Source organism: Phodopus roborovskii, unplaced genomic scaffold (genome assembly GCF_943737965.1).
Source record: "Phodopus roborovskii unplaced genomic scaffold, PHOROB, whole genome shotgun sequence".
Classification (NCBI taxonomy): domain Eukaryota; kingdom Metazoa; phylum Chordata; class Mammalia; order Rodentia; family Cricetidae; genus Phodopus; species Phodopus roborovskii.
Genome location: NW_026126461.1, coordinates 3,732,013 through 3,757,844, shown reverse-complemented (window position 1 = coordinate 3,757,844; position 25,832 = coordinate 3,732,013). Strand labels below are relative to the sequence as shown.

Here is a 25,832-nt window from a genome sequence, read left to right as displayed (position 1 = left end):
CACACATGGTTCCTGGTGTGACTCTGGGCACCACACCAGTGACCTGAGCCTCGTGTTCTCCTTCTAGGAAAGTGAGAGCAATCACTGCACTTCCAAGAGTAATCACAACCCAACATTATGTAGACAGGAAATACTAGACATCAGGCTTCAGGCTATTAAAATGTAGACCTGCACATCATCCACCAAGGCCCGGTGGTGTCAGAAGCCCGACACACACCTCATTAAGTGTCACCTTTGTTGTGTATGTAGCTGATTAATGAAAGACCCAGAAGTCTCAGGAGTGGGAGTCATTCAATTAAAGACTGCTCCAAGAGGCCACTGTGTCCTGGCATGGCTGACATGGCAGTTATATGCATTTAATTAACCAGAGAAAGGCAGAGTTAGGAGCTTGCTTAAGTCAGTCAAGGGCAGGAAGCTGGAGGGTGTGGCTCACCAGGATCCCAGGAAGCCAGAGGGTGTGGCTCAAGGGCAGCAAGGCTGGCTCTGTGGGGTTTGCTGGAGATGAATACAGAAGGGTCTTACTACCCATCATGCCTCTTGAGACTAACTCCTATACTAATCTTTGGAGAGAAGCTGCAACAAGCTAGGAAACTGTGTGTGCTCTTGGGGCCAATTAGGGGCACTCAACATCCCACACCACCCCAAAAACAGCTGGGAACCTCTGATTCGCTTGTCAGCTACAGATTCAAGTCCATTTTGTGACCATTGTTTCTGAAGCATCCTTGTATTTTACATCCTGACCTCTTCCCTAAGTACAGTAACAGCACTATTGTGTCCGTTCCTATTAGCCCCACCCCGCCGGCCCCAACACACTGCCCATCAGAATGGACAGCCTTTCTGGAAGGTCCCTGCATCCCTACTCTTTATCTCCCCTGCCTCAGTTAGTTTACCGCCTTTGCATCAACTAGACCCCCAGTTTTAGGATACTTCTGCACTGTTGTTGGCTATCATTCTGTTTCAAAACTAAGTTAACCTCGTGCTAGAACTTGAAGTCACTTTGCTAATTGTATCCAAGATCACAAGAAGACAGCAATTAACAATGGAATGTTAAAATAGTGGGGGTGCAAAAGAAAATGTCTTCGAGTGCCACTCAAATGAACCCCTAGATGTCCCCAAAGAGTGACATCTAGGTGGCTCCCTGACACCACATACACACATATACACGTATGCTCACACACACAGGTGCAGGGGTGAAGATGGAAAGAGCATCAGGAAGAGGGGAAGAGGGACAGAAGTGAGAGCCTTGGTACAGCATCAGGTGGGAAAATCAAGGGTCCCGGACACTGAGCATAAACTCTCAAAGGGTGTTAGTAAAGAATGTGAACCCCAATAACCTGAACCCTTCCATTCCTCTCCAGCACGGCAGCACCTCTCTCTCTCCCTTTCTCTCTCTCCCTTTCTCTCTCTCTTTCTCTCTCTCTCTCTCTCTCTCTCACACACACACACACACACACACACGATGATCTCTCTCCCTCTCTCTCTGTCTGTCTGTCTGTCTCTCTCTCTCTCTCTCTCACACACACACACACGACAATCTCTCTCCCTCTCTCTCTCTCTCACACACACACACACGACGATCTCTCTCCCTCTCTCTGTCTGTCTGCCTCTCTCTCTCTCTTCACACACACACACACACACACACACACACGACGATCTCTCTCCGTCTCTCTCTGTCTGTCTCTCTCTCTCTCACACACACACACACACACACACGACGATCTCTCTCCCTCTGTCTGTCTGCCTCTCTCTCTCTCTCTCTCTCTCTCTCTCTCTGTCACACACACACACACACACACACACACACACACACACACGACAATGTGCCCCTACAGGCAGGGAGGGGTCCCCACCATCAAAGGTTCCCTCCCTCCAGCTAAAGGGACTAATCCACCAGTTCTACCAGTGCTCATGGGATAAAGAGAATGAGTGAAGGAATGGGTGAGAGCCGTCCTTTCTGGCTTGGTAAACTGAGGCAATAGCTTAAGAAGCATTAGTTGGGTTTTATTTTGCTAAAGTTCCCCCTATCCATTGAAGAGGGATCCTGTAGGAGAGCATCCTCAAAACATCCAGGACTCACAACTGTAACATGTATGATATAAGCATGTTCTAACAGCTCAGACAATGTGTCCTGAGGTCTGATGCCCGTAGTGACCAATGGGATTTATAGAACTCAGTGATGGAGGCCTCTTTGCTTTCATGAAGATCCGGCTTAGAAATTGACAGAGACATTTGATATTTGATAGGACTGAAGAGCCCTCTGCTGGCCATGGAGTGAACTATCCCACATGACTGCTAGAGGTTCAATTGCATTTAATTGGCCATGACCTCAAACTATCTGCACGATTTAAATGAAGCTTCTCCATAGCTATGTGAAAATTAAAAGAGATACCGTTTTTCATTAGCAAATTGTCAAAATTGTTTGGCTAATACTCACATATGCAAAAAGAGTATAGAATAGCAGGCCGGAGCACTTACTGTTGGTAAACAGAGCCTCCAAGCGAGAGAGGTAGATAGACAGGTGAAACTTCTAGAAGGTCAAAGTACAGGCAGGGAGAGCCTCCAGTAACAGCGACTATCAGCATCTTAGACATGAAAACATCTGAAATGAGACCCAGCCATCCAGGCCTGGTCAACTCAAGCCAAAGGAGACAGAGCAGAGTGGCCAGAGTGTTGATTAGGGAGTAGAGCCAGCTACAGTTTGGTAATCACCATGGTGGCTTTAAAAGCTTTTCTTCCTGGGTGGAAACAGCCCAGCCTTGGCCTTGGTGGGTTAGAGATGGCTGACTTCCTCAAAAGACTGCTGCACCTCTGAGGCCAGGGTCATCTTGCACAACGCCCTGGCCTTGTGATGGCTCTGACCCTGTGATTAAGTTGGTAGAAAAATGCAAGTGTGGGGTAGAAGAAAAATACCCAATCTCACAGACAACTGCCTAAGTTAGCCCTGGATTATTATCTTAGGCAAAATATGGTTTCTTTTCTCTTTATCTTTGTTTGTTTTGTTTCGTTTTAAAACAGTGTTCCTCTGTTGTCCTGGAACTCTGTAAACCAGGCTGGCCTCGAACTCAGAGATTTGCCTGTCTCGGCCTCCTGAGTGCTGGGACTACAGACATGCACCAACATCATGTGGGAAAATGCTTTTTAAATGATCAACAGGCCTGTGTGCTGGTCTGAGGTGAATCTGACCCCAATTAAGATAGTGACGGGCACAGATGGGACCAGAAGACAGATGTCTAGAATTTTGTACCACTTCAGACATCTGCAGGATCTCATAAAGAAATGGTATTATTAAACAAAGGGGACCCACACAGTGACTGTGGATCCTGTGAGGTCAACAGTGGCTCTGGCACCCTGGACCTGGTTCTTCCCAGAATCAGGTTGCTTAGGAATGAAACCCAAAGGAGGTAATAAACTCCATCTAAGACTAAAAACCAGTATGAGACTGATAGTCGACAAGTGCAGGAAGAGGAAGAGGAAAAGAATTGCGAAGGACACAGTCTTTCCAACAGCCACACCTCCTACCTCTTCTAATCCTTCTCAAATAGTGCCACTCACTGATGACTGAGCATTCAAAGATATGAGCCTGTGTGGGCCATTCTTATCCAAACCACCACTTTCAACTTTTGCCAGTGACCTAAGTGGCCATTATTTATCATAACTGCCATGCAAAGGTGTTACCTACAGCCATGCTGGTAGCAAACTAAACACACAATCCTCTGCTGGCCTAGTCAGAGTCTGGCCTTATGGCCTACACTGGTATTTTTGTGACAAATCTTTGAAAGTGTATAAGGTCCTGGGCAAAGAAAACACATGCCACCCTTTTAACAGGTGACAGATTAATGGCCCAGAGTTGACATGCTTTTAGTCCCCTTGCGGTGGTCTGTTCCCTAGGGGTGGTGGAGTATAGACAGGTAGGCCCTCTAGGAGGCTGTGACTTTAAAGCCACACAGCCTATGTGTGACTTCCACCAGGCCCTGTCCCCCCAGAAGTCATTCTAAGGGAATATCAACCATTTGCCCCCAAGATTCCCATCTAAGTACTGGCAGGTCTAAGGTAGGTCAGAAACCATCTATATGTTCAAAGTAAAGTTAGAACCATGAATGACAGTCCCTCATGTTATCAGGATGTTAGAGAAGTACATTTCCTATTTGGAGAATCGGCAGCCTACATGACAGTCCATGGGGCAGTGCTCACAGAGTCACAGACCCTTTCCATTTCTGTGGCTGGCATGGAGGGGTTTGCAGAGACAGGAAATGTCTGGAGACAGATGTGATATGGACAGAGTCAATGGGCCTAGACCAGTCTGTGCTCTGGAGCTCTGCCTGGTGGGTGTTGCAATAAAGAGACCTTCTCCTTGGCAGGCATGTCTGCCCGGTACCTCTGCCAATGTGTCTAGTTGATAAAGTCTTCAGAAGAAGTCCAAGAAGAGTCCCCCAAATGACACAGTCTAAGGGTCTTGGATGGGCTCACTTTCCCTTCCAGTTAAAGGGTTAAAGGGCAGGAAAAATCTGAAGTGTAGCAGGCAGGAGCAGAGAAATCTGCACCCAAAGACAGACTCATCAGCTGGAAAACAGTGTTTATTAGAGGTGAGGAAACACAGAGAGAGAGAGAGAGGAGAGAGAGAGGGGAGAGAGAGAGAGAGAGAGAGAGAGAGAGAGAGAGAGAGAGAGAGAGCCCTCTGCAGAGGGTGACTCAAAAAGCCAAAATTACAAAATTAGCCAGTCTATTCTTGAAGGCTGGGGGCCTTAAAGCCCCTGAAGTGTCAGCCAGCTGGAAGAAAGGCAGGATGGTTGATTGGTCCAGAACTGTTGTGACATGTCCTGAACAGGCCTTGAAGTTGTTGAGTGAAACCATCAGCAAAGAGCCTGCTAGTAAGAGATAGAAGCCCACAAGACCTTCTTTCTATCTCAAGTCAGGTTGAGGAAGAAGCTGGCCGTGTTGGAGATTCGCCACCTTTATTGCCTAGAATGACCCGTCTCTATCCGTCTACCTACAAGGGATAACTCCTAGTCAATCAGCATCACACAATGTCCCACTGTGGTAGTCCTTTCTCCTTCACTCCATCCACATCTCCTACCTTGTCTCCCTCCAAGATTGTCTTCTCCGGCTTGTCCACCTCATCATGTGACATCTCTGGTCTTCTTGCACTTGGTCCTGGACACATACTACCTAGCTATGGCTGCACTTCCCCAATGCACCGTGTGCGCGTCTTCCTGAAAGACCCTCTTGGCCTTCTGGACCCCGTCCATGCACACTCCAGCAGCCTGTCACCTGCCTTGTCCCCTACACCACTGACAAGGCCACCAGTAACATCCTAACTACTCAGCTTCCTGACCAGCACTGCCAACAGCCAACTGTTTCTCGCACCTGCTTCCAGGATGACTTCCTGGAAGTCCCTGGGCTCTATGCCAGCTGTAATCTCTCCATCCCTCCTCCCCTCTCCTTGCGGATACTTCCAACAGCATTCCTAGATATCTGCCTCCTGGGCCACTGGTCTTTTCTGATGCCAGGTACCTTTAAGCTCATGGTGGCTCAAGCTGACGTCATTTCCTCCTTCATCTGCTCCCCTTTAGTCTTACTATTCCCTTGTTTACCTCGCATCTACTTCTCCAAACACCAGCCCCATATTAACTCCTCGTGTGTTTGGCCAACTCTACATGCCCCTCCAGACCCTTCCAACCTACCCAGGTACCCAGGCTCCAGTCCCACCTGCCCTCCCGCCTTCTGCCACGCCATTCTCAATGCCCACTGCCCACAGAGCCAAGGCTGCCCATTTTCTGGAATAGTGCCAACCACGGCAGACCTCACATACTGACCTTAACACAGACCCTTGAAGTTTCCCCATGCTTCCATGGCTTCCAAGTTTATCCATGGCTTCTAAGATGTAAGCAAATTCCATCACATGGCTTCCAGCCTCTGACCCCTTCTGGGATTGCCCTAAAAAGCTCTTGTGCCTCGCATCATGCCCAGGGCCCAAGAGCCTAGCTACCACCCACAGAGCTTGGCAGGTGCTTTCTCCACCAGTGTATGGACATCTGGAAACCTTGGAGCTCTGTCTGCTTTAGTGTCTGCAGCCTTCACCCCAGTTGCCCCTGCCACGCTCCCTCTGAGTCCCCTGGTCTTTGCTGGTCTTGAACCACCTGCAGATTCACATGTGCCATCTCCTGCTTTCCTGGCTCTTTGAGGTCCTAGCCCCTTGAGATGGGTCCCTATGTTATTGATTTTTATGAATTATGACCCAGTCACTCCACACAGTTCCTCGGAGCTCCTCCGCCCTGAGTCTCTAAAGGAAGACAGAGAAAGTTATCTTCATTTTACATTCAGGTGAAAGTTGGGAAAGCTGACCCCACTGCTCAGAGTCCCTCAGCCCTATGTCTTAATTCTCCATGGAAGGGGACCTGAGTTTCTCTAAACTCTGCTCACTGTTCAGTTATCAAGGCCTCTCTTTCCTGGCCAGCAGCGCACAGGTACCAGAAGTCCTGTGGCCACCCTCCACTCAGCTTCCCCTCAGAAAGGGCAGGAAAATTAGACACTCATGCTCCCAAGAGCAAGGTGACTCTATTTCATGTGACCCTTCTGGTAGGGGAAAGAAGAGAGAGGACACCAGTGTTTAGAGACCCGATAGACATAGTCAGGAAATTTGGAGAAAGGGAGTCATGGGTGGGAGTCATAGGAAAAACGAGGGAATGAGGAGGGTAGAGAGGAGTTAGGGGCACCAGCTCATAGTGCATTATATATGAGCATGAAAATGGCCTCACAAAACCACCTAGAATGTTTAAAATTTAAAAGCCCTGGTGCCAGTGGTACCCAGCCACACAAGTATCCTTTCTCAGCCAGAACATCAAGGTCTAGATTAGTGGTTCTTAATGCTGTAACCCTTTAATACAGTTCCTTATGTTGTGGTGAATCCCCACCATAAAATTACTACTTCGTAGCTGAATTTTGCCTCTGTTATTAATTGGGATGTAAATATCTGTGCTTTCTGATGGCCTTAGGCCACCCCGTGAAAGGGTCATTCAACCCCCAAAGGGGTCACACAACCCCACAGGTTGAGAACCCCTGGTTGGGAGCTTCCAGTATCATCCCAAGGAAAGCTACTGTGCTGTAGGGAGAGGAGGCTGAGTCTGACTCTGGCTCCTCTTTGCCCCATCACGAACCTTCCACTGACCAGCCCATAAGTAAAATGTTGAGCACAAGTCGCAGCCGACACCCCCTGATATTGTCACCCTCTGACTGTCCCTTCTCCTGGCTCCGCGGCGGGGCTAGCATTGTTCAGGGGGAGCCCCCCATCCTGCACGGTTCTGTGCCTCTCTCACTGAGTCCTTACCACCTCAGCACTGATCTTGGTGCCTAAACGTGACGGACCCCGCGCTGCCGGACTGGAGTGGGATCGCTGGCTGCAGCCCCTCCGTCTGCAGTGCGTGCATGACCTTCCCTTGAGACGCGAAGAATGCTGAAGCTGGAGAGCCATGAGATAAGTTGCTTTGACATCTCTGGGCACTGATTTTATCAAATAAAAGACTATAGATGAGGATGAGAGAAGCAGAGATGGTGTCCCTTTATCTTGTGGCATGTATTCACGGCCAGGGTGACAGCTGCCGGGCAGATGGCCTGGTTGGGGCTGGTCACTCCTCAGATAATTGGTTTGAGAGTTTTCAGCCCACTGCCAGGCAGCCTCACCTTCCCTAGCAGCCTGCAAAGCTTCACCAGAGCTGGAGGAGGTAGCCGTGGCGGGTCCAGGGAACACTGGCAATGAAATGGGCTTGGGGTTTGGAGAGAAGGGGGCTGTGTGAGACGAGCCAGACCAGACACATATGCAAACTGTTTAGTCAGTTACTAGCACAGACAGAAAGGGGTGTGTGTGTGTGTGTGTGTGTGTGTGTGTGTGTGTGTGTGTGTGTGCGTGCGTGCGTGCATGCGTGTGTGCGTGCGTGCATGCATGCGTGCGTGTGTGCCAGAGGTCAATACTGATCATCTTCTTCGATCACTGAACACCTTATTTTTGAGAAGAGGTCTCTCTCACTGAAGCTGGATCCGGCTGTTTTGGCCAGCAAGCCCCAGGGATCCTTCTGTCTCTCACTCCCCGCACTGAGCTTGCAGACATACATCACTATGGTTGCTTTTAACCTGTGTTCTGGGGATTCAAACTCAGATCCTCATGCTTACACAGCAATCATCTTATTGACTGGGCCATCTACCCCTCCCCGTGACTGAATTTTTTTTTTATTCTCTTTTTGTCAAGTAATCAGACTCTAGAAAAGAGAAAACAACTATTCAGATTCTTGTGCCAAAAATAAACTACAGGAAACAAGGTGGAAAGTAACCACTTCCGTTGCCCCAAATTCATAAGCCACCGTGGTTCGGGGTAGGACTCAATAGAAGTAGTGTCTATGAAGAAAGAGTACTAGGTTTATGGAATCAGCAGAGAGTGTTTGGTTTTTATTCACCATGCACCCATCTCCTGGACCCTTGCTTCTCACCTCTGAGGCAGGGACTTTGGAGCTGCCTCACGTCCTAGGTATAGAACAGACTAGAGAAACACAGGAGTAGACTGTGCTTTCTGCTGGCCTCTGGGCCTGTCCTGCCATTTTGCAGCTGTGTAATTCAGGTCATCTCTGACACTCAGTGTCCCTGTGTATAAATAGGGTGTTGGTAATGGGACACGCTTTGTGGATTGAGTTGAGGGTATCGAATGCAGGAAAGGCCCTGAGGAAAGAGGCAGGGCCCAGCGGGTGATGGCTGAGTCGCATGCCTGCTGACTCTGACATGTGCAGTGTCTGTGTCCCGCATCTGGTACAAAGCAGGTCCACTGCTCACTGCTGGACTGCCCTTAGTTACACTCCACACCACCCGAGGACTGGGATTTAAAAATGTCTTGAATTCTGAACTCTATGGTACACAATCTAAAAGCCTACTACCTCCCCAAGTGTGCTGAATCCTACAGTTTGCTGAGTGTCCTAGTGTGTTCAGGGACATGCTGCATCTGCCACAGGTGCTGGATTAAGTTCAGTCAACAGCTACTTTGTCTTTGAAGGGCCAGAATCTACTTTCCCATTTGGGGGATAGTCCCAGGGAGACAGACTCTGCCATGAAGCCCCTAGTGCCTCAACAATGTCTCAAGAAATGCATAAATAAGAGTTCCTAACTCTGTCTGTGTGCCATAGCTGCTATTGCCTTTGTCCACCACAATTTCACACAAAGCTCAAATTGTTGCAAAAAAAAAAAAAAAATCCTTGAACTCAGCTACTAGGTGAGCGCTTTGAAGAAATTGTTAGGTGTGTGGCAATTATTCACAAGCCTTGGTTAAGTCCAGTCCTAACTCTGCCACGAAGCCCCCGCTCACTCCAGAAAGGCTCAGTGCCACCATCCTGCGGGGGAGCCTCAGTCACAAAGGCACAGGTGAACAGAGATGAACAAATAGCATCGCAGGAGCCTGGGATGAAACTGTTTTCTCGTAGCAAGCAAACTTGAATGAATCAGGGAACTGTGCATAGGCTGTGATTAAAACACGTGGCCCAGTCCCCATTCACTTTCAGCTGAAAACCAGTGGTTTATGACAAACCAAGCTAGGCAGGGGCTCTGGGCACTGATACAGGAATGTGTCCATTAAGACAGGCCTGTGGAGGTAGAACCACCCCATGGCCTCACCTCCCAGCCCGGAGCTGAGGTGCAAAGTACACGGATGATAGCTGCAAGGGGGTTGGGGGACAGACACGCTTCCTGGTGACTTGGGGGCCTGCCTTCCGTGGGGTGTACCAGGGATGCCACAGGGAAAGACAGCAAACATTCCCGAATGCATTCACGTCTAGGCTGGCTCTTGTCCCCTGCAGGTGGCTCGCCAGCTTCAGCCTTCCGTGGTGTGGATCCAAGACACGGAGAAAACCTTCTACAAAAAAGTCCCGCAGGCTGAGAAGCTGGTGAGTCCTCCTGGTGGCTCGCTTCCTTTTCATTTCTAACTTTTTTTTCCTTCCTCTATGGGGATCCCCTCACAAGGGAACATCTCTACTTTTCAAGGAAGTCTTAGCTTTTCAAAGCAGCAGTAAAGGAGACGCCAGGGCTCTAAATCCTTCCACAGTAGGATCTCTCTGCCCTAAGTGCTTGTCAGTATTTGAAAGAAGCCAGTGCCTTGATTTTTATGAGGCATAATTTGGAAGAAAATGGAAAAGAAGGAAGGAGGGAGGTTTTTCAGCCCAAACATGATTCAGAGCAAAGAAACAATTCAGAGAACTCTGCTCAGTTACAGCCAAGGGCACACATGGAGTTATTATTACGATTTCCTATTGTTCATAATAACAAATAGCAAAGGGCCTGAAATTCGTGAACAAAGGCCATCAACAGCAAAGCTAAGTGCCCTGAATTCAGGGCCTCTGGGGAGCTCAGTCTCAATTGCTTCCTTCCTCCTTTTCTCTCTTTTCAATGGCCCCCCTCCCCCACACTTCCCCCCACAAATCACCAGCAAATTTCCCACAAGTTAAAAAAAAAAAATAACAGATACACAGGCTTGTTATCCCACACCAATTTGTAGCAAAGCAAATAGTGGTTAGCTGTGAATTTCTGATTAAATCCGCAAAGACTTTAATCACTTATGTATTATACATCATTTTCAGCAGGTAGAGGTGATTTGGGTAAAGCCCGAAAGCTTCATCTTTGCTTCTCCAAATGAGCCCTGATTGCCCTGTCATTTCAAAACCTCTTAGGAAGACTCATTTGTTATATTTCATCTGGGAACCTGGTGGCTAGCTCCCCCTGCTGACCATGTCGAGACATTGAGGAAGAAAAAAGTCCGGATCTGAGAAACTGATGACAGAAATCACCTGGTGATCGTCCCTCTAAAGTCATCGTGGGTCTAAAAGGGAATGCAGGGCTTTGCTCAGCCAGGGGTCACATATATGATGCAATCATATTGTGGATTGCTAACGGACATGGCGATTCCCTCTCCCACAGGACTTCAGCCTGAGTGATATGAAACTCAGGAGGCTGGTTCTGCCCCTCATCTTAGCTGGCTGTGTGTCGTTCATCACGTAACTTAACCTCTGTTAGTCTCTGCTTATTTAAATATCAGCCAGAAGAGCCTCTGACTTGAGGAACTTTCTCTGGCTTCCTCTCCCATGAGCCCTAAGCTCTACCGGTTGGCTATCAGAAACTACAGCAAGCTAAGTCCACAGAGAATCTGAAGGATGGGACCTGTTGATGAGAGATTCAAAGGTCGGTGGGGAGGGCTAGGGTTGCTTTATGGGATGCTGGCGGCAAGCGGCAAGATGAGACACCCCGCGTGGGGAGCAGTGTGCAAAGCAGGGCGCTGGCAGGAATGGAGAAGTTGCTGGTACAGACAGACCACCCCTCCAGACCCCACATCCACCCTCCCACTCTTGTCTCCCCGACCCCACAAACACCATCCGTGGCTGAGTCTGCTCTGTAGGAGATGGAGTTTGGGGAAGCACAGGCTCGCTGTGGAAAAGTTGAACTTTTTTTCTCTGTTCACATCAGTCAGAAGATCCTTGACTGTAGGGGGAAATCCCCTACTCTGACCACAGATCACATCCTGCACAAGTCCCAGAATATATTAGTTACTTTTCTATTGCTGTGATAAAGCAACACAGCCAACGCATCGTATAAAAGAAAGCACTTAATTTGACTTATGGTTTCAGAGGTTTAGGGTCCATGCTGGCCTAGTGAAGGCATGGATGCAGGAACAGCTGGGAACTTCCATTTTGATCTGAGCATAGCCGGAGACGGAGTGTACACTGGGCATAGCAGGAGTCTTTTGAAACCATTGACACACCCCCTAATCTTCCCAAACAGTTCTACCAACTGGGGATTAATTATTCAGATATATGAGCTTGTCGGAGCCATTATCATTCAACCCACCACATAAAATATTCCATTGAATTTGAGTAAGAACATTCGTAAGGTGCCTGAACAAGGCCAGGATTGACCCAGCCACCCCAGCAGGAAGTGAGCATGTGGGGAACATATGTGCATGGCAAGCTCCAAAGGTACCTGAGCACAGCAACTTCCAGCCTGACCCAGGGAGCAGGAACCCCAAATTTCTCAATGCTTTCCTGTCATGCTGGGTCTGAGCCTGGACTCATTCTACCCACGTCCCCAACCACAAGGTCTTGGGAACCCACTGCAGTGGACACCCATGTTCAGAACGGGAGGGCCAAAGGCCAGACCAGCGATTGCTACAGTGGAAAAGAGGACTCACCAGCTCCCGTCCTCATGGGACCCAGACTTTTTATTTGTTTTATTTCTCCAACATGTCCCAGCCTCTATCCCAAAGGATTCTCGGATCTCCAAACTACAAATGTCCAGAGAAGAAAACATCTACCCAAACCAGGAGGCCAGTTCTGGATGACCAGAGCCACAGCACAAAGAGCAAGGCCGTTGGCTCAGAGTGGCTTCTTGCCATGCTTGGAGATTCTAGGAACGTCCCTTGAAATCATATCCATGATGATGTATCCCCCCCCAGTACCTCTGCCTCAGATTAAGACCCTCACACAGTAAAATGCATGAAACCTGCCCCATTCTGAGCAGTGAGGTGATGGAGAAGGCCTAGCCAGCCACGAGGAAAGTGGAATGTGGAACCTACGTCAGGATGCCACACTTGCGGGGTGTGAAGATAGGCTCTGACAGGGATGACACATAGAAGAGGCACAATAAACACATCAGGGCGACTCCCAGCAGCCCTGAGAGGAGACCTGGTCACCTCTCGCAAAAAGAGAACAGAGATTCAAGAGAACACAACTGGGAAGGGATAATGTGGGATTCAGAACCAGGCTAAGTATGGAGGCCATGCCTTCAAACGTGCCTGGGTACCACTCACAGGCTGGAAGACCTTTGGTGTGAAGCTGACTTTCTCTTCTGCTACAGGGCCAGTCCTCTGTTCCATCCTGCCTTCCATATCTCTCGTGGGACCTCTTGTCTTAGGAGCCAAAAATAAGGAACTCTGAAATTGGATCATTCCTGACCCTCTGTGTCACCCCAGCAACCCTTGACAAAGGTTCAGAAATGTCAGAAGAATCAAATCCTGGGGGAGGGGGAGCCCACCCACACTGCTTTGAGGAACCCAGCCCTGCCTTGGCAGACCCTTGCTGGTGCCTGCCCCGTGATATTGCTATAACCAGATGGTCAGTCGTGTCAGAGACGAAGGTAAAGATTGAAGCAAGGGTGCCTGCTCCTGCATTTTCTGCACCATTACCCTTTGTTACTTCATCTAGCCCCAGCCTTCCTTGCCTCCACAATAGGTCTCCACCGGGGAATTGCTTGCTTGGTTGGCGCTGACTGTGATGCTCGTTTTGTGGCGCTAACTGCAGAAAAGCAAATTGAAATTGCCGTGTGGATGCTAGCCACTAATTTGAAATTGCCCACAGTAATACAGTTGTGAGAGACTGGCAGGCCAGCCGTGGGGGGGGTGGCGGATGTGGAGGTGGCCAGCTAATCAGGAGACGTTTTCCCGCATGATTGATGAGCAGGTCTTGTGCTGAACAGCTCTGAAATTGAACTGTACTGGGGAGCTGGGGACTGGATGAACTGGATGAACACAGCCCTGCTTTCTCACTCCCGACTCGGGAGAACACACCTCCTCCGTATAAAGGTGTCACCATGGATGCCACCCAGGATCAACATTTGTCATCCAAATAGGCTACTTAATTTTAGATCTCCCTGCCATTTCAGGGCATGCAAGTAACAAGATCCTGCCTCAGAAAGGGAAGAGAGTAGGCACTGCCATCACCATAGCAACCGGGCTACTAAGGGTAGATGGGCTTAGCCATGCAGGTGTGTCCCTGTTTGGAGCCTTCTAGAACCCTCAGATCAGTCGTTTCTCCACCAGCCTTTGGGTGTCTCACACATGTACCCCCTCGCATTCTACCCACCCCTAAAAGGCTTGTTTGCCCTACTTGGCTTCTTAAAGGACTAGTGTACCCTCACCATCTCCGCTCACCTCTCAACCCGCCACAGTCCCATCTCCACAGTAGCGCACAAGCAGCACAAGACTTCTCTGAAAACTATAAAAGCATCAAGAAATTCCAAAGACTTCATTAAACAGGAAGACATTTAGTATACTTGAGTTAAAGATTTAATGTTGCTACGATGGAGTCATAGTTGGATTTCTGCAGCTGAGATAAAACACTGACCAAAACCAACTTGGCAATGGAACTATATAGTCTTGCAGGTCTGTTGAGGGAAGCTAGGGAAGCTAGGGCAGGAATCTAAGCAGAGGCCATTGAGGATGCTACTCCCTGGCACGGTCCCTGTTGTTTTCTCAGCCTTTCTTGTATAACTCGGGTGACCTGCCCAAGGGTAGCCAAGCCCACGTCAGGTGTTAAGAAGATATGTCACAGATGTGGCCTCAGACCAATCTGTTTCCCCACTGAGGTCCCCTCTCCTCATATGACTCTAGCTTGAGTTGACAAACCAACCATCACAGATGACATCGCCCCAAGATGCAGTGCAACCCCCACAAACACAGCTGCTGACTCCGCCGCACACATTTAAAGCTAATCCTCAAGTTTGTGTGGAAATTCAAGAGAGCCAGACAAGATAATAAAGACCATGCCCCCAATTTTAATAAGCTAAAAATCTACATTTTTTTTTTCAAAGAAGATACGTAATGGACCACTAAGTTCATGAAAAGATGCCGACTGTCATTAGTCACCAGCCAATGGGAGCCACCATGACCAAGGTTGGGCTGAGGCACCTCTGTCCAAGCCCTCTTCCCATGCTTCCTCTTGTCTAGCTGTACAGTCAGGCTTAACTCTGAGGCAGGCATTGTCCATGGCAACAGGGCCAGCTCTGCTTCTCCTGGGGTCCAGAGTGAACTCATCCACACTCCAGCATCTCCCTCTTAGTGCAGATGTGACCCTGAGCTGCTTCGGCCCCCGGCTGCCTTCAAGCTGCTTCAGTTTCAGACCCCTTGGTGATATGAGAGCCATGCCCCCCCAGTCTTTGTGGTGCCTTGGACAGCAAAGGAAAGCAAAGACCGCTCGGAACAGAGTGGGTTCCTTCCACTAGGAAATGAGCCCTCTGGGCGGCCCCTTGAGGGTCAGGGTCCTGGGTCTTCCATCAGGTGCTTCCTTTCTTTCTTCCTTCTTTTCTTTCTTTCTTTCCATCCTTCTTGATTCTGAGTCTGAACACCAGAGGCCATATGTAGGAAAACATCACAGTAAAAAGTCAGCCAAGCAGGAGGCACCTCCCAGGGCTCATCCAGGGACACTTTTAGAGAAGCCACAATCAGAACCTCAAAGTCACCACGCCGAGCGCATGTCACCACAAGTCCACTTCGTCTTCTCTACTCTCGGCTCTTTTCTCCCTCCATGTGGCCTAACCTTTCCCCTCTCTTCTCCTCCCAGAATGAACCCAAACGCCTGAAAAAGCACCTGCCCAAACTCCTGAAGCTCCTGAAGCCAGATGATAGGATCCTGATTGTGGGGACCACACAGCGCCCTTTCGACGCTGAACTGCAGTCCTTCTGCAGGGTATACCAAAAGATTATTTTGGTTCCCCGACCTGACTACGCTTCCAGATACGGCAAGTATCCTAAGGCCTTCCAGGCAGCACCGAGGCCTGGCACTGGGGTTTGCTTGCAGGCGAGTAGAGCTAGAGGGCTGTGGGTGGGCTCAGGGCAGTGGCTCTCAACCTTCCTCATGCTGCAGCCCTTTAATGCAGCTCCTCATGCTGTGGTCACCCCCACCCATAAAATTATTTTCATTGCTACTTCACAACTGTAACATTGCCACTGTTATGAATCATAACATATATGTGTGGTTTCTGATAGTCTTAGGCAACCCCGTGTAAAGGTCATTTGACCCCACCCCACCCCAAAGGGGCCGTGACCCACAGGTTGAGAACCACTGGCTTAGGGGAACCTGGGCATTTTGGGAGCTAGGTTGTTAGTCACTCTATCGGCAAAGAGTGTGGCCTGGCTTCATGAAACACATGTCTCAGTTATGCATTGGTGGCTCACACCTTTAATCCCAGCACTCAGCAGGCAGAGGCAGACTGATCTCTGTGAGTTCGAGGCCAGCCTGGTCTACAGAGCTAGTTCTAGGACAGGCTCCAAAACAATACAGAGAAACCCAATCTCGGAAGAAAAAAAAAAAATCTGTGTCTCACACATAGCAAGGAAGACTCTGGAACCCATTACATCTCTACCCACCTAGGGCTTGTTTATCACATAGGGCCACAGTGTTCTTCATAGCCAGCCAGACCAGAACAGAGGGAAGATGGGTGGGTGTGGTGTGTCACCAGTTAGTGTGGTGTCACCGGTGGAATGCCAGTAAAGGAAAATATGGAGCATCAAGGAGCCAGGCAGAGGCGATGGGAGATGAGGAAATGAAGAGGCTGTGCTGTGAGGAGCAGAGAGAAGAGGCAGGCCATTGCAGTCTGTGACAAAATGCCAGGCATCTCCAAGAACCCAGTCATTCCTCAGATTCTCTCCTGAATGTTTCCTGGCTTCATCATCTTGATGGAGAAGGCAGCCCTTCCTCTGGGACAGAAAGTACCTCTCCTAAGCCCAGGGCCTGTCCACCACGGGCCGGCTTCTCATACATTTCTTCCCGGGAGTGATTTGTCCAGCCACCATTTTTACCGTCGTTATAAATACTGTCAGTGTTTCTCTTGGGACCTTGAGGCTTTCACTATCAGTGCCACAGAACATCTGTCTTAAAGAAGGACCACTCCTGCCTCGGAGGTGATCAAAGTGGTTTCCTCCAGCCCTGCAGGTGGAGGCTGCAAATCCATGGCTGGGGCCACTACTCCCCCATTCATCTATCAGCAGCAAGAGCTCCAGTGGTTTACACACACACACACACACACACACACACACACACACACACACTGGGAAATGCCACAGGGTGTGGCATGGGCACAGAGAGATCAGCAGACAGCTGGGGAGAGGGGCTCAGAGTAAGGCTTACCAAACATAACTCAGTGTCTGCCTCGCTCCTGGCCCCAAATCAAGCTGCTGCACAAACCGCCCCCAGGTTGATGAATGCCTCCTGTGGTCCTCAGGAGCCCCCTGGACCTCCCTAATGCTTCACTCGAGCTGCTCTACCCCAGGGTCCGCCTGGCTAATTACACAATTCATCACAGGCCCCACCCAGATGGGATGAATACAGAGGAGATGTCTTCACATTTGTTTGGAACTTAAGGCCACAGGGGGTCAGACACTCACCCAAATCATATCACTTAACTCTTTCACCCATGAAGCTCAAGATAAAATGAACGTTAAGATACTGTGTCATGCCAGGGTCTGGCCAGTTGGAGGCATCGAAAGCAGATGGCAGAGCCCAGAGTCTTCCCCTTCTCCACAGACAAAGGGGGGTGTGGATTGGTCTGCAGTGAGGGGCCTTCCCGCCTAACAGAGGAAGCCCATGATGGACCTGGAGTGATGCCCCAGGCAGTGCTGTGCTTGCTGACCTGGATGAGGACCTGAGCTTGAACCCCCAGCTCCCACTTTACAGAATGGGCATGGTGGTGCACACCTGTCATCCCAGCTCCGAGGAGGCAGGGACGGGGGCTCCCTACCTCCATCGGCCCACCGGCCAGCTCAGTCAAATCAGTGAACTCTGGGTTCAACCAGAGATGCTGTCTCATGAAATGAGCTGGAGAGGAACTGAGGAAGATATCAGGCATCATCCTCTGGCTTCTACATGTGAGAACATGTACACACACACACACACAGTGCCCACCAAAAGGCCCCTTGCAGTCATGGATGCTCTTAAGTCCTGACAGGACCCTCACCACACCCACATTAGCCCTCCCCATCCGCACTCTAGGTTACATCAGCTTCCTGCCAGTCTGGGGCCCACTGTGGAGCTCCTGTCTCAGCTGGAACTTTCTATGCCAGGTCCCACAGCTTCTGAGGACAGTGGCTCCAGGAGCACCAAACACCACAGATTATTATTTCTTCTCCTCCTCCTTCTTCTACTTCTTCTTCTCCTTCTCTTCCTCCTCCTCCTTCCCCTCTTCCCCTCTTCCTCCTTTCCCTTCTCTGAGACAGCTCTGGCTGGCCTTGAACTCCCAGAGATCTGCCTGCCTCTGCCCCACCCAAATGATGGAATTAAAGGCATGTACCACCAACACCCATCAGACACCTTCTTTTAAATGTTGATAGGTCAAGCTCATCAACCACAAGGTGGAAATCATGTGTCTGCTCTCATCTGCCCTGGGCCCTGAGGTGACAGTGGCCAGGTGGACAAGTCCCCTCACTGCTCTCACACTGTGCCGCGCCTCAGGGTGATGATCCTCAGACCATCAAGCAATGTGTGCACTTTGAGAAATTCTCAGAACAGTGCTACATAAATTCTAGCATTTTTAAAAATGATTTTTAGTTGCCAAACAAAATAGTGAGTTTCATTTAAACAATGTCATGTTGTGTCATTGTCGCATGCTAAAATGGAACCCCCACCAACCTCCCCCTCCACCTTCTGGTCCCTTTCTTCACCCCAGATAGTCTTCCTTCTGTTCTCATGTAGCGCGCGCGCGCGCGTGTGTGTGTGTGTGTGTGTGTGTGTGTGTGTGTGTATGTGTGTGTGTAAGTCTGATTTTTTTCTGTATATTCCTGGCAACACCAAACTCTGTGCATTCCATGACTGGTAAATCCTCACTGGTGGAGATGGAGATCCATCATAGTAAGCAGTTGGATGGTCTGGGCCAGGAACATTCAAGGCTGTAGCTACTCATACCTGACATGTGGCAGAAACAGGACGGAGGCTCTGAGTCTGGGGTGCCCAGGCTCTCACTGCCTACCCACAGACAGTTCCACCTCATGCCACAGGTAGCAGTCCTATGCACGCAAAGACTGAAGCCATCCGAGATCCCATCTTGGTTTCTGCGGGGGCTCCGGCTAGTTATGACCCTCCCCTCCTCACCTGCCAGTCACCACAGGAAACCACTGGTCTTTTCTGTAGGCTGAACATGTTTGGGCAGAAGCCAGGACTGTTTGTAAGTGACACGGTTGTCTAGTTGAGGCTGCTGTCTGCAGATTATATTTTTGGATTCTGTGGTGTTTGTATTTGGATGCAGAGTCTCCAGGCCTGCTATGCTGTGTCTCTGCACACACAAGTACATGCACAGCACACAAATATTCTGTAGTTCATTTTTCATAGTTGACGACTGTGGGTGTGGTTAAGAAACTAGAAGGCAATGTTACTAATTTGAATAACAGCAGTAATCCAGGTACAGAGAAATCCCTGTCAAGTGTTGGGGTGTCCAGGCATGTCAGATACATTGTCCTACTTCTCCCACTAGCACTTACTGGGGTCCCAACCCCAGTAAACCCACCAAAGACATAGCAAAATTCCAAGAAGTTGACTGTTGTTCTGAGCCAATAGGAACTCCCTGGCTGCTTCCCACAAGCCTCCCAAAACATCTTTCCTAACACTGCTGAAATTTGGCTCATTCAAGGGCCATATACACAACCCAGGGGTGAACACTGGGTAATTCTTATCTGGGCAGTAGTGCTCCCTAACATAGCCTTGGGTCTTCCCTCTGCCATTTTATCCCTCATTGTAGAAAGCAGAGCTTTACATCTTGGCTACTTTGGGTGAGTGGATTTATGGAGTCATTGAATAGACCCAGAAGGGACCCTTGGCCACTGGACCCAATTATCAGATCTCTCTCAGAAGGATCATTTTTAAAATGTAGGTTTGGTGTTCCTTGAGGAAGTTAAAATGCTCTGAGGTCTCACTAGACATTATTAATGAAGAGAAAGATGGTCACAGAACTCTTCACCTGGCCCGGTTTGGAAACAGCAGGCCTCAGGGACAACTCCCTGAGCAGCGGGGACATAGCTTGCTGGACAGCTATTGTGAAGATCATACAAGGCACTAAACTGTCCTAAAGTTAAGCTCCCAGGAGCATTTTTATGACTCATTTTTGCAGGATCCTTGTGCTCCAATAGAAGGGTCCCTCTACCGACACCCATCTGACGGGCTACAGTCAGCCAGAGTGTTGACTGGGGGGTGGGTGTGGGAGCAGGAAATATACTTGCTCTATCTGATCCAGTGTGTGGTACTGCCATGTGCTCTGTGCACCCAGGCACCAGCTAATAAAAATGGGAATCTATGTTCCTATTCCAGCTACAATGATAATATAAGAAATTAACATTATAATTAAACAGAGAAACCCATGCTTCTCCTAGTTATCCACACTCCTGGGAAAACAGAACACTGATGAGCAGTGTCACCACACACACCCTAGGTGAATTTTCCATCTTGGAAGTTTTTAGACATCTTTACAGGTGTCACATTAAAACCACATGAGTGAACGTTCTCTTTGTGGGTTTATGAGGGACAGACCTGAGGCACTTCGGTGCTGGAAAAGTCTCCAGAGGAAATGCATCTAGCCCATTCACCTGCCTGCTCATTTGAATTGCAGACCAACTGGGGTGGGTTTCTCCCAGGATTCCTCTCCTGATGAGACTGGCTGTGGTTGCTGACTCTGCTGTAATTCTGTTCTCTGTCTTTTCCCACTGTCTTGGATGTTGACAGTTCTGTGGAAACAAATCATTCTCCGAAACGGAGGTGTGCTCACCAATGCCTTGAACATCAGCTGCCTGTCTAAAGTCACTGATGGCTTCACACAAGGCCAGATCGTCAAAGTGGTCAAGGAGGTGCTCACCGACCGCAGGATCCGGCAACAGTCTCACAAGCCGCTCACCGCCGTGGAATTCATCACCATCATGACCACCATGAACCCGGTGTACAAAGAGGAAGAAGAGAGCTTTAAGGTAACAGAACACCCTGCTCACCAAATCCTGGGCAAGCACTGATCACAGGACATCCTCTTCCCCGCCAGCTTCCTGGGTTCCATAGATTCAAGTCCTACCACGTACAGGGAAATTTGAAATTCACCATTCTGAGATCACAAAATCTGTTGCTCCTCGAGCAGTTGGTCTTGTGAATTTTATTTGCACTGGGAAGGGAGAGCGCCTATCTTCTGGATCTCAAAAAAACCTGTCATCTGTGGCCTTACAGAGTTTTAAACAGCCAACTTCCAGGATTCAAAGGCTGGGAATGTGGGGATGGAACTCAGTGGCACAGCATATGCCTGGAATGCACAAGACCCTGCCTGCCACAAACAAATCAACCTCTCTCCCTCCTTCCTTCCCTCCCTCTCCCCTCTCTCCTTCCCTCCCTCCCTGTCTCCCTCTCCCCCACCAACTAACTTCTGATTGGTTCCTTACTACATGGAGGGTATCTGGCAGTTTCTTCCCAGTCTGCAGGCTCAGCACATCCTGCTGAGTCAGGAGCCTACATCTTCCTGGGTCTTTTCTGCAGCCTGTCATGGCTGCCAAAGCAGGGGACTGAATGAGGGTCTAGGCCCTTCATTACCTGTCCCAAAGAAGGTCACCACGGTGCCACACTATCACCAAAAGGAGTTTCGTTCAAGATTCTCACCTCCAAGAGCCTGATCAAATTTCCCCTCTAGAATGCATTACTTTCCCACCAAGCCTAAAACTGATTTTTCCTTCCTACTTTGTCCGCAAGTGCTTCAGTTAGAAGTGAGAAACTGTAAAAATAATATCCCAGAAGTAGTGTCCCAACTGGAGGGTGGTGAGCACTTCCTCTAAAGATCCAGAGAGAGTGCTGCTCAGTGGTGGCACACACCTTAAACCCCAGCACTCAGGAAGCAAAGGCGGGTGAATCTCTGAGTTTGAGTGTTTGAGGCCAGCCTGGTCTACAAAGTGAGAAAGTGAGTTCCAAGACAGCCAAGGCTACCCAAAGAATCCTGTCTCAAAAAAAAAAAAAAAAGGAAGTAAGGGAGGGAGGCAAGGAGAGAGAGAGGGAGGAAAGAAGGAAGGAAGGAAGGAAGGAAGGAAGGAAGGAAGCAAGGAAGCAAGGAAGCAAGGAAGCAAGGAAGGAAGGGGAAGGAAAGACCCAGAGAGAAGTTGGGGCTTTGATAGCCTTGCTACCTGGGTACCTGTGAATCATAACACAAGAACATCTTGCACAGAGTAAACAAATGACAGTGGCTGTGTCCCAATAAAACTCTTTGCAAGACAGACAACAGGCTGGGTTTGGTCCATTGCTGTTTTGTGGACCCCAGCAAAACTGAAAAAGAAGAACAACTTCAGCTGTAGCCATTGTTGATCACTTACATTTTTTTATTCTATCCTGTTAACTGTTTAATTTAACATTATGATGCATTGACTATGTTAGTTAACAAATACCCATCACCTCCCAGTGCCATAATCTTTTCTGAAAGTCTGCCTTTTTTACCCTTTTCTAAAACACTGACTTCCCTCCTTATTTTGAGGGATGTGGTTTAGCATGTTAAAACTTAAAGCTTGTATTTATTAACTTTGCAAATTGAACTCTAGGAGTTTTGGCTGCAATGAGTGTTTGAGGACTGACCATGACTTTGGGCACAAATGCATATGCCTCTTGCCTCCATTCTTGGTGGAGTTAGTCATTCTGTTCATTTCTAAAGAAATTAAATCATTTCTCCACCATTAGCCTATTTCCAAATTGTTAGTGTAGTAACAGGCACAGTGCTTAGCCCCAAGTAGATGTTCAATAGATTTGTTTATGACCCCTGGATACTGTGATGACCACTGCTAACATGGTACATAATCAGGACCATAAATTTTCCCAGACTGTGTTTCTGAGACTGTATCTGCTGAGCTCATAGCTCCTCAAGAACATTTTGTCCCGTTCCTTGGATGTGCTGGAGGAAACGTGTAATGCTATGGATGATATAATCATTTAGACCTCAAAGCCTTCTATTTTATGAGGAAAAAGCCATAGCTATAAAGAGGTGTGGTAAATGTCTTAGTTAGGGTTTCTACTGTTGTGAAGAGACACAATGTCCACAGCAGCTCTTACAAAGAAAAACACTTAATTGGGGTGGCTTACATTTTCAGAGCTTTAATCCATTATCAGCATGGTATGACATGGTGGCATGCAGGCAGACATGGTGCTGGAGAAGTAGCTTGCAGGCAACAGGAAGTCAGTGGAATGTCACACTGAGCAAAGCTTGAGCAAAAAAGACCTCAAAGCCCACTCTCACAGTGACACACTTTCTCAAAAACTAAGAGAAGTGTAAACTCTTTTGTAGATAAGGTTGAAGAGCAAATCACAGAACTAGGAAGTGGTCCTGGGGAGTTCCCCTAAAAAGGCATCACAGAAAAACAAAACAGATAACATCTATAAAAGTAAATTTTAAATCTACAAGTTGAAAGGAACTGGCCTTCAACTAACAGACTTCTCAGAAGAAAAGAACACAAAATAAGTCTTAAATAATACTTGCAGAGAACTTTCCCAGATTAATAGCATAAGGTATCAGATTAAAAATAAATTCTAGGCAGCCAACTAGACAAATAGGAGCAAATCCACTTTTGCCCATTATTAGAAGTCTAAGAACAAGATAACAAAGTAGGCTTAAAAGCTATCAGATTGTCCCAAAGGAACAACATGGGCAATCAAACATTTCCTTGGCAGCAAGAGATGCCAGGAAACAGTAACTTATGCCTTCAGAGTGTTAAGGAAAAAAAAAAATGATCATCTAGCTAATATTTATACCCAGCTAAACTAGCATCCAAGTGACAGGAGAAAGCAAAGACATTTTGAGACAAATGACTGAAATAATCTCCCACTCATCAAGAGCAACAGCTAGATAATCCATGTCATGTAACCAGAAGGAATTCACTTTCTGTATACTCTTCCTAGAGAAATCCTCTAACATATGTACAAGGGGCAGTAAAATTGTGAGCTATAACTAGAGAGATAGCACTCAGGAAAGTACTTGTTGATCTTCCAGAAGACCATAGTGTAGTTCCCAGCATCCATGTTAGGTGATGTACAACTGCTATTATTCCAGCTCCAGGGAATCTGATGCCCTCTTCTGGCTTACCCAGGTACCTGCACACATGCGGACATACATACATACATACATACATACATACATACATACACACACACACACACACACACACATACATAAGAAAGAGAGAGAAGTGCAAAGGAGGGAAGGAGAAATCTTTTTTTTAACTGAATTGTAAGAATACTGATAAGAAGCATGCAATATAATAATTTCCTGAGATTATCTGTAAGGTTATAAATTGAAACGTTTCCCAGGTTTTGAATACAATATTATAGTGCCATGTTTTCCACATCTCCCTTGGAGGATGTTGAGCTGCCTCCTGCGGTCATACATGTCTACCAATGGAGCTGCTAATGGCTGACCACACGTGAGGTATTGGGCACATTACCAGGAAAGCTACATCCTCAGGGCAGTCTTAATTAGCAGGACTGTGTGTAGAAATTGGTATGTGGTTCTCTAGAACTACTAACTACCTGAGGACAAGTTTCAAGTCACAGAATCCAAGCTAGAAATGCACTGAGACATTTGTACTAAACACACCTCAAATGCCCAGTGTCTAACAGCCACTCAGTGTCCCCCTTCTTAGCAGATTCATCTTCACCACCAGGATTATCTCAGTATATTCATGTTGTCTGATCCTTCCCTAAACATCTTCTCATTTCAGAACTGGTATGCAAAAACCCCTCTCGGGAAAAAACGAATCATGTCCCTGTCTGTTGGTGGCGTCAAAGAAAAGGAGAAGGATAAAGGAAAAAAGAAAGGGAAAAAGGGGAAAAAGAAGAAGTAATTTCTCCCTCAGGAGCCACCCTGAGCATCTTTGAGATGGCGATGGCCCCAGGTCATCGGGGAGAGGCTCACCCTTGCCCACCTGGGGAAGCCCAAGGAGAAGCTAAGATGCAAGCAACCATCCCAGACACTGAATGCTTGTTCAGTCATCCTTTAGGAGGCTGGATACCAAGTGAGGTGTCCTTTACAGCCAATTCTACATCTTGCCACTGTCCCTTAACTCATGCAAAGTCTGTCTGTAATTTAAGTTTGCTTTCTACATACTCCACCCTCTCCCCAACTCTTGTCACTATTAGCACCAAGACTATAACTTAGTTATGGCTAAGGAGGTCTCTCCTGTGGTGAGAGTACCATAATTGTATTGTCAGTACACTAGCTGTTTATTAACCCATATACATTGTATATTTTATTGCACATATTTTAATACATTAATTATTTGCTGTAGTAATGAATATCACATAATGAAATAAAGCTGTTGTCCTTGAACTGACTCGGTAATTTGATTGTTGGAGCTAGGCAAGATCTTCACTGTGGAGTCTGTCACATGTAGATAAGGCTCAGGAAGTGTGGTGGCCCCCTCTGATATTTGGACCACTGCACTGAGATGGCTGGCCCCTAGAAGCCACCTGACCACTGTAACTCAAAGACTTGACAAAATTAAAAAAAAAAAAAAAAAAAAAAAACACAACACAAAGATAGGGTAAGGAATAAAGATACGGTTAAGAATGTGTGTTACGCTTGCAGAAGCCCTGGATTAGGTTCCCATCACCCACATCACAAAGCTCACAAGTGTCTGTAAGCCCAACTCCAGGGAACCCCAACTCCAGGGAATCCAATACCTTCTCTGGCCTACAAGGGTGTCTGCATTCATGTATATATACCTACACATAACTAAAAATAATAAATCTTTTAAAAAATAAAGATAGGGCAAGTGAAAATAAAATAAACCCAAATGAGGAAATGTAAAGAGACAAACAGAAATATTTGAGGATAGATGAGTATGTAGAGTATGTAAGAACATAGCAGGCTATAGTGGGAAACACACTAGTGCTGAGGGCTTAGTTACAGCAAGGAAAGAAAGCTGAGATGGGATGATTGCATTTCAATGCCAAGGACACCTTATCTAACAGCTTGGAGTACAGCACAGAGTAACCATGTCTCCCACTAACAGAGCAGGCCAGATAGATATCCAAGTTCTCTAGGACCCAACAGCATGGCCC

At 47.9% G+C, this 25,832-nt stretch overlaps 1 protein-coding gene across 2 annotated transcripts in view; it reads left to right on the top strand.

The window, feature by feature from the left end:
• Positions 1 to 25,098, top strand: part of Iqca1 (IQ motif containing with AAA domain 1) — a 106,102-nt gene extending 81,004 nt beyond the window's left edge. For both annotated transcript variants that reach the window (XM_051190771.1, XM_051190770.1), the window contains 4 exons: positions 9,828 to 9,914; positions 15,351 to 15,528; positions 20,493 to 20,731; positions 24,491 to 25,098. In XM_051190771.1, the coding sequence (XP_051046728.1) occupies positions 9,828 to 9,914; positions 15,351 to 15,528; positions 20,493 to 20,731; positions 24,491 to 24,613 (627 nt within the window). In that variant the 3' untranslated portion in view covers positions 24,614 to 25,098. The remainder of the gene's footprint in view (positions 1 to 9,827; positions 9,915 to 15,350; positions 15,529 to 20,492; positions 20,732 to 24,490) is intronic.
• Positions 25,099 to 25,832: the final 734 nt, after the last annotated feature.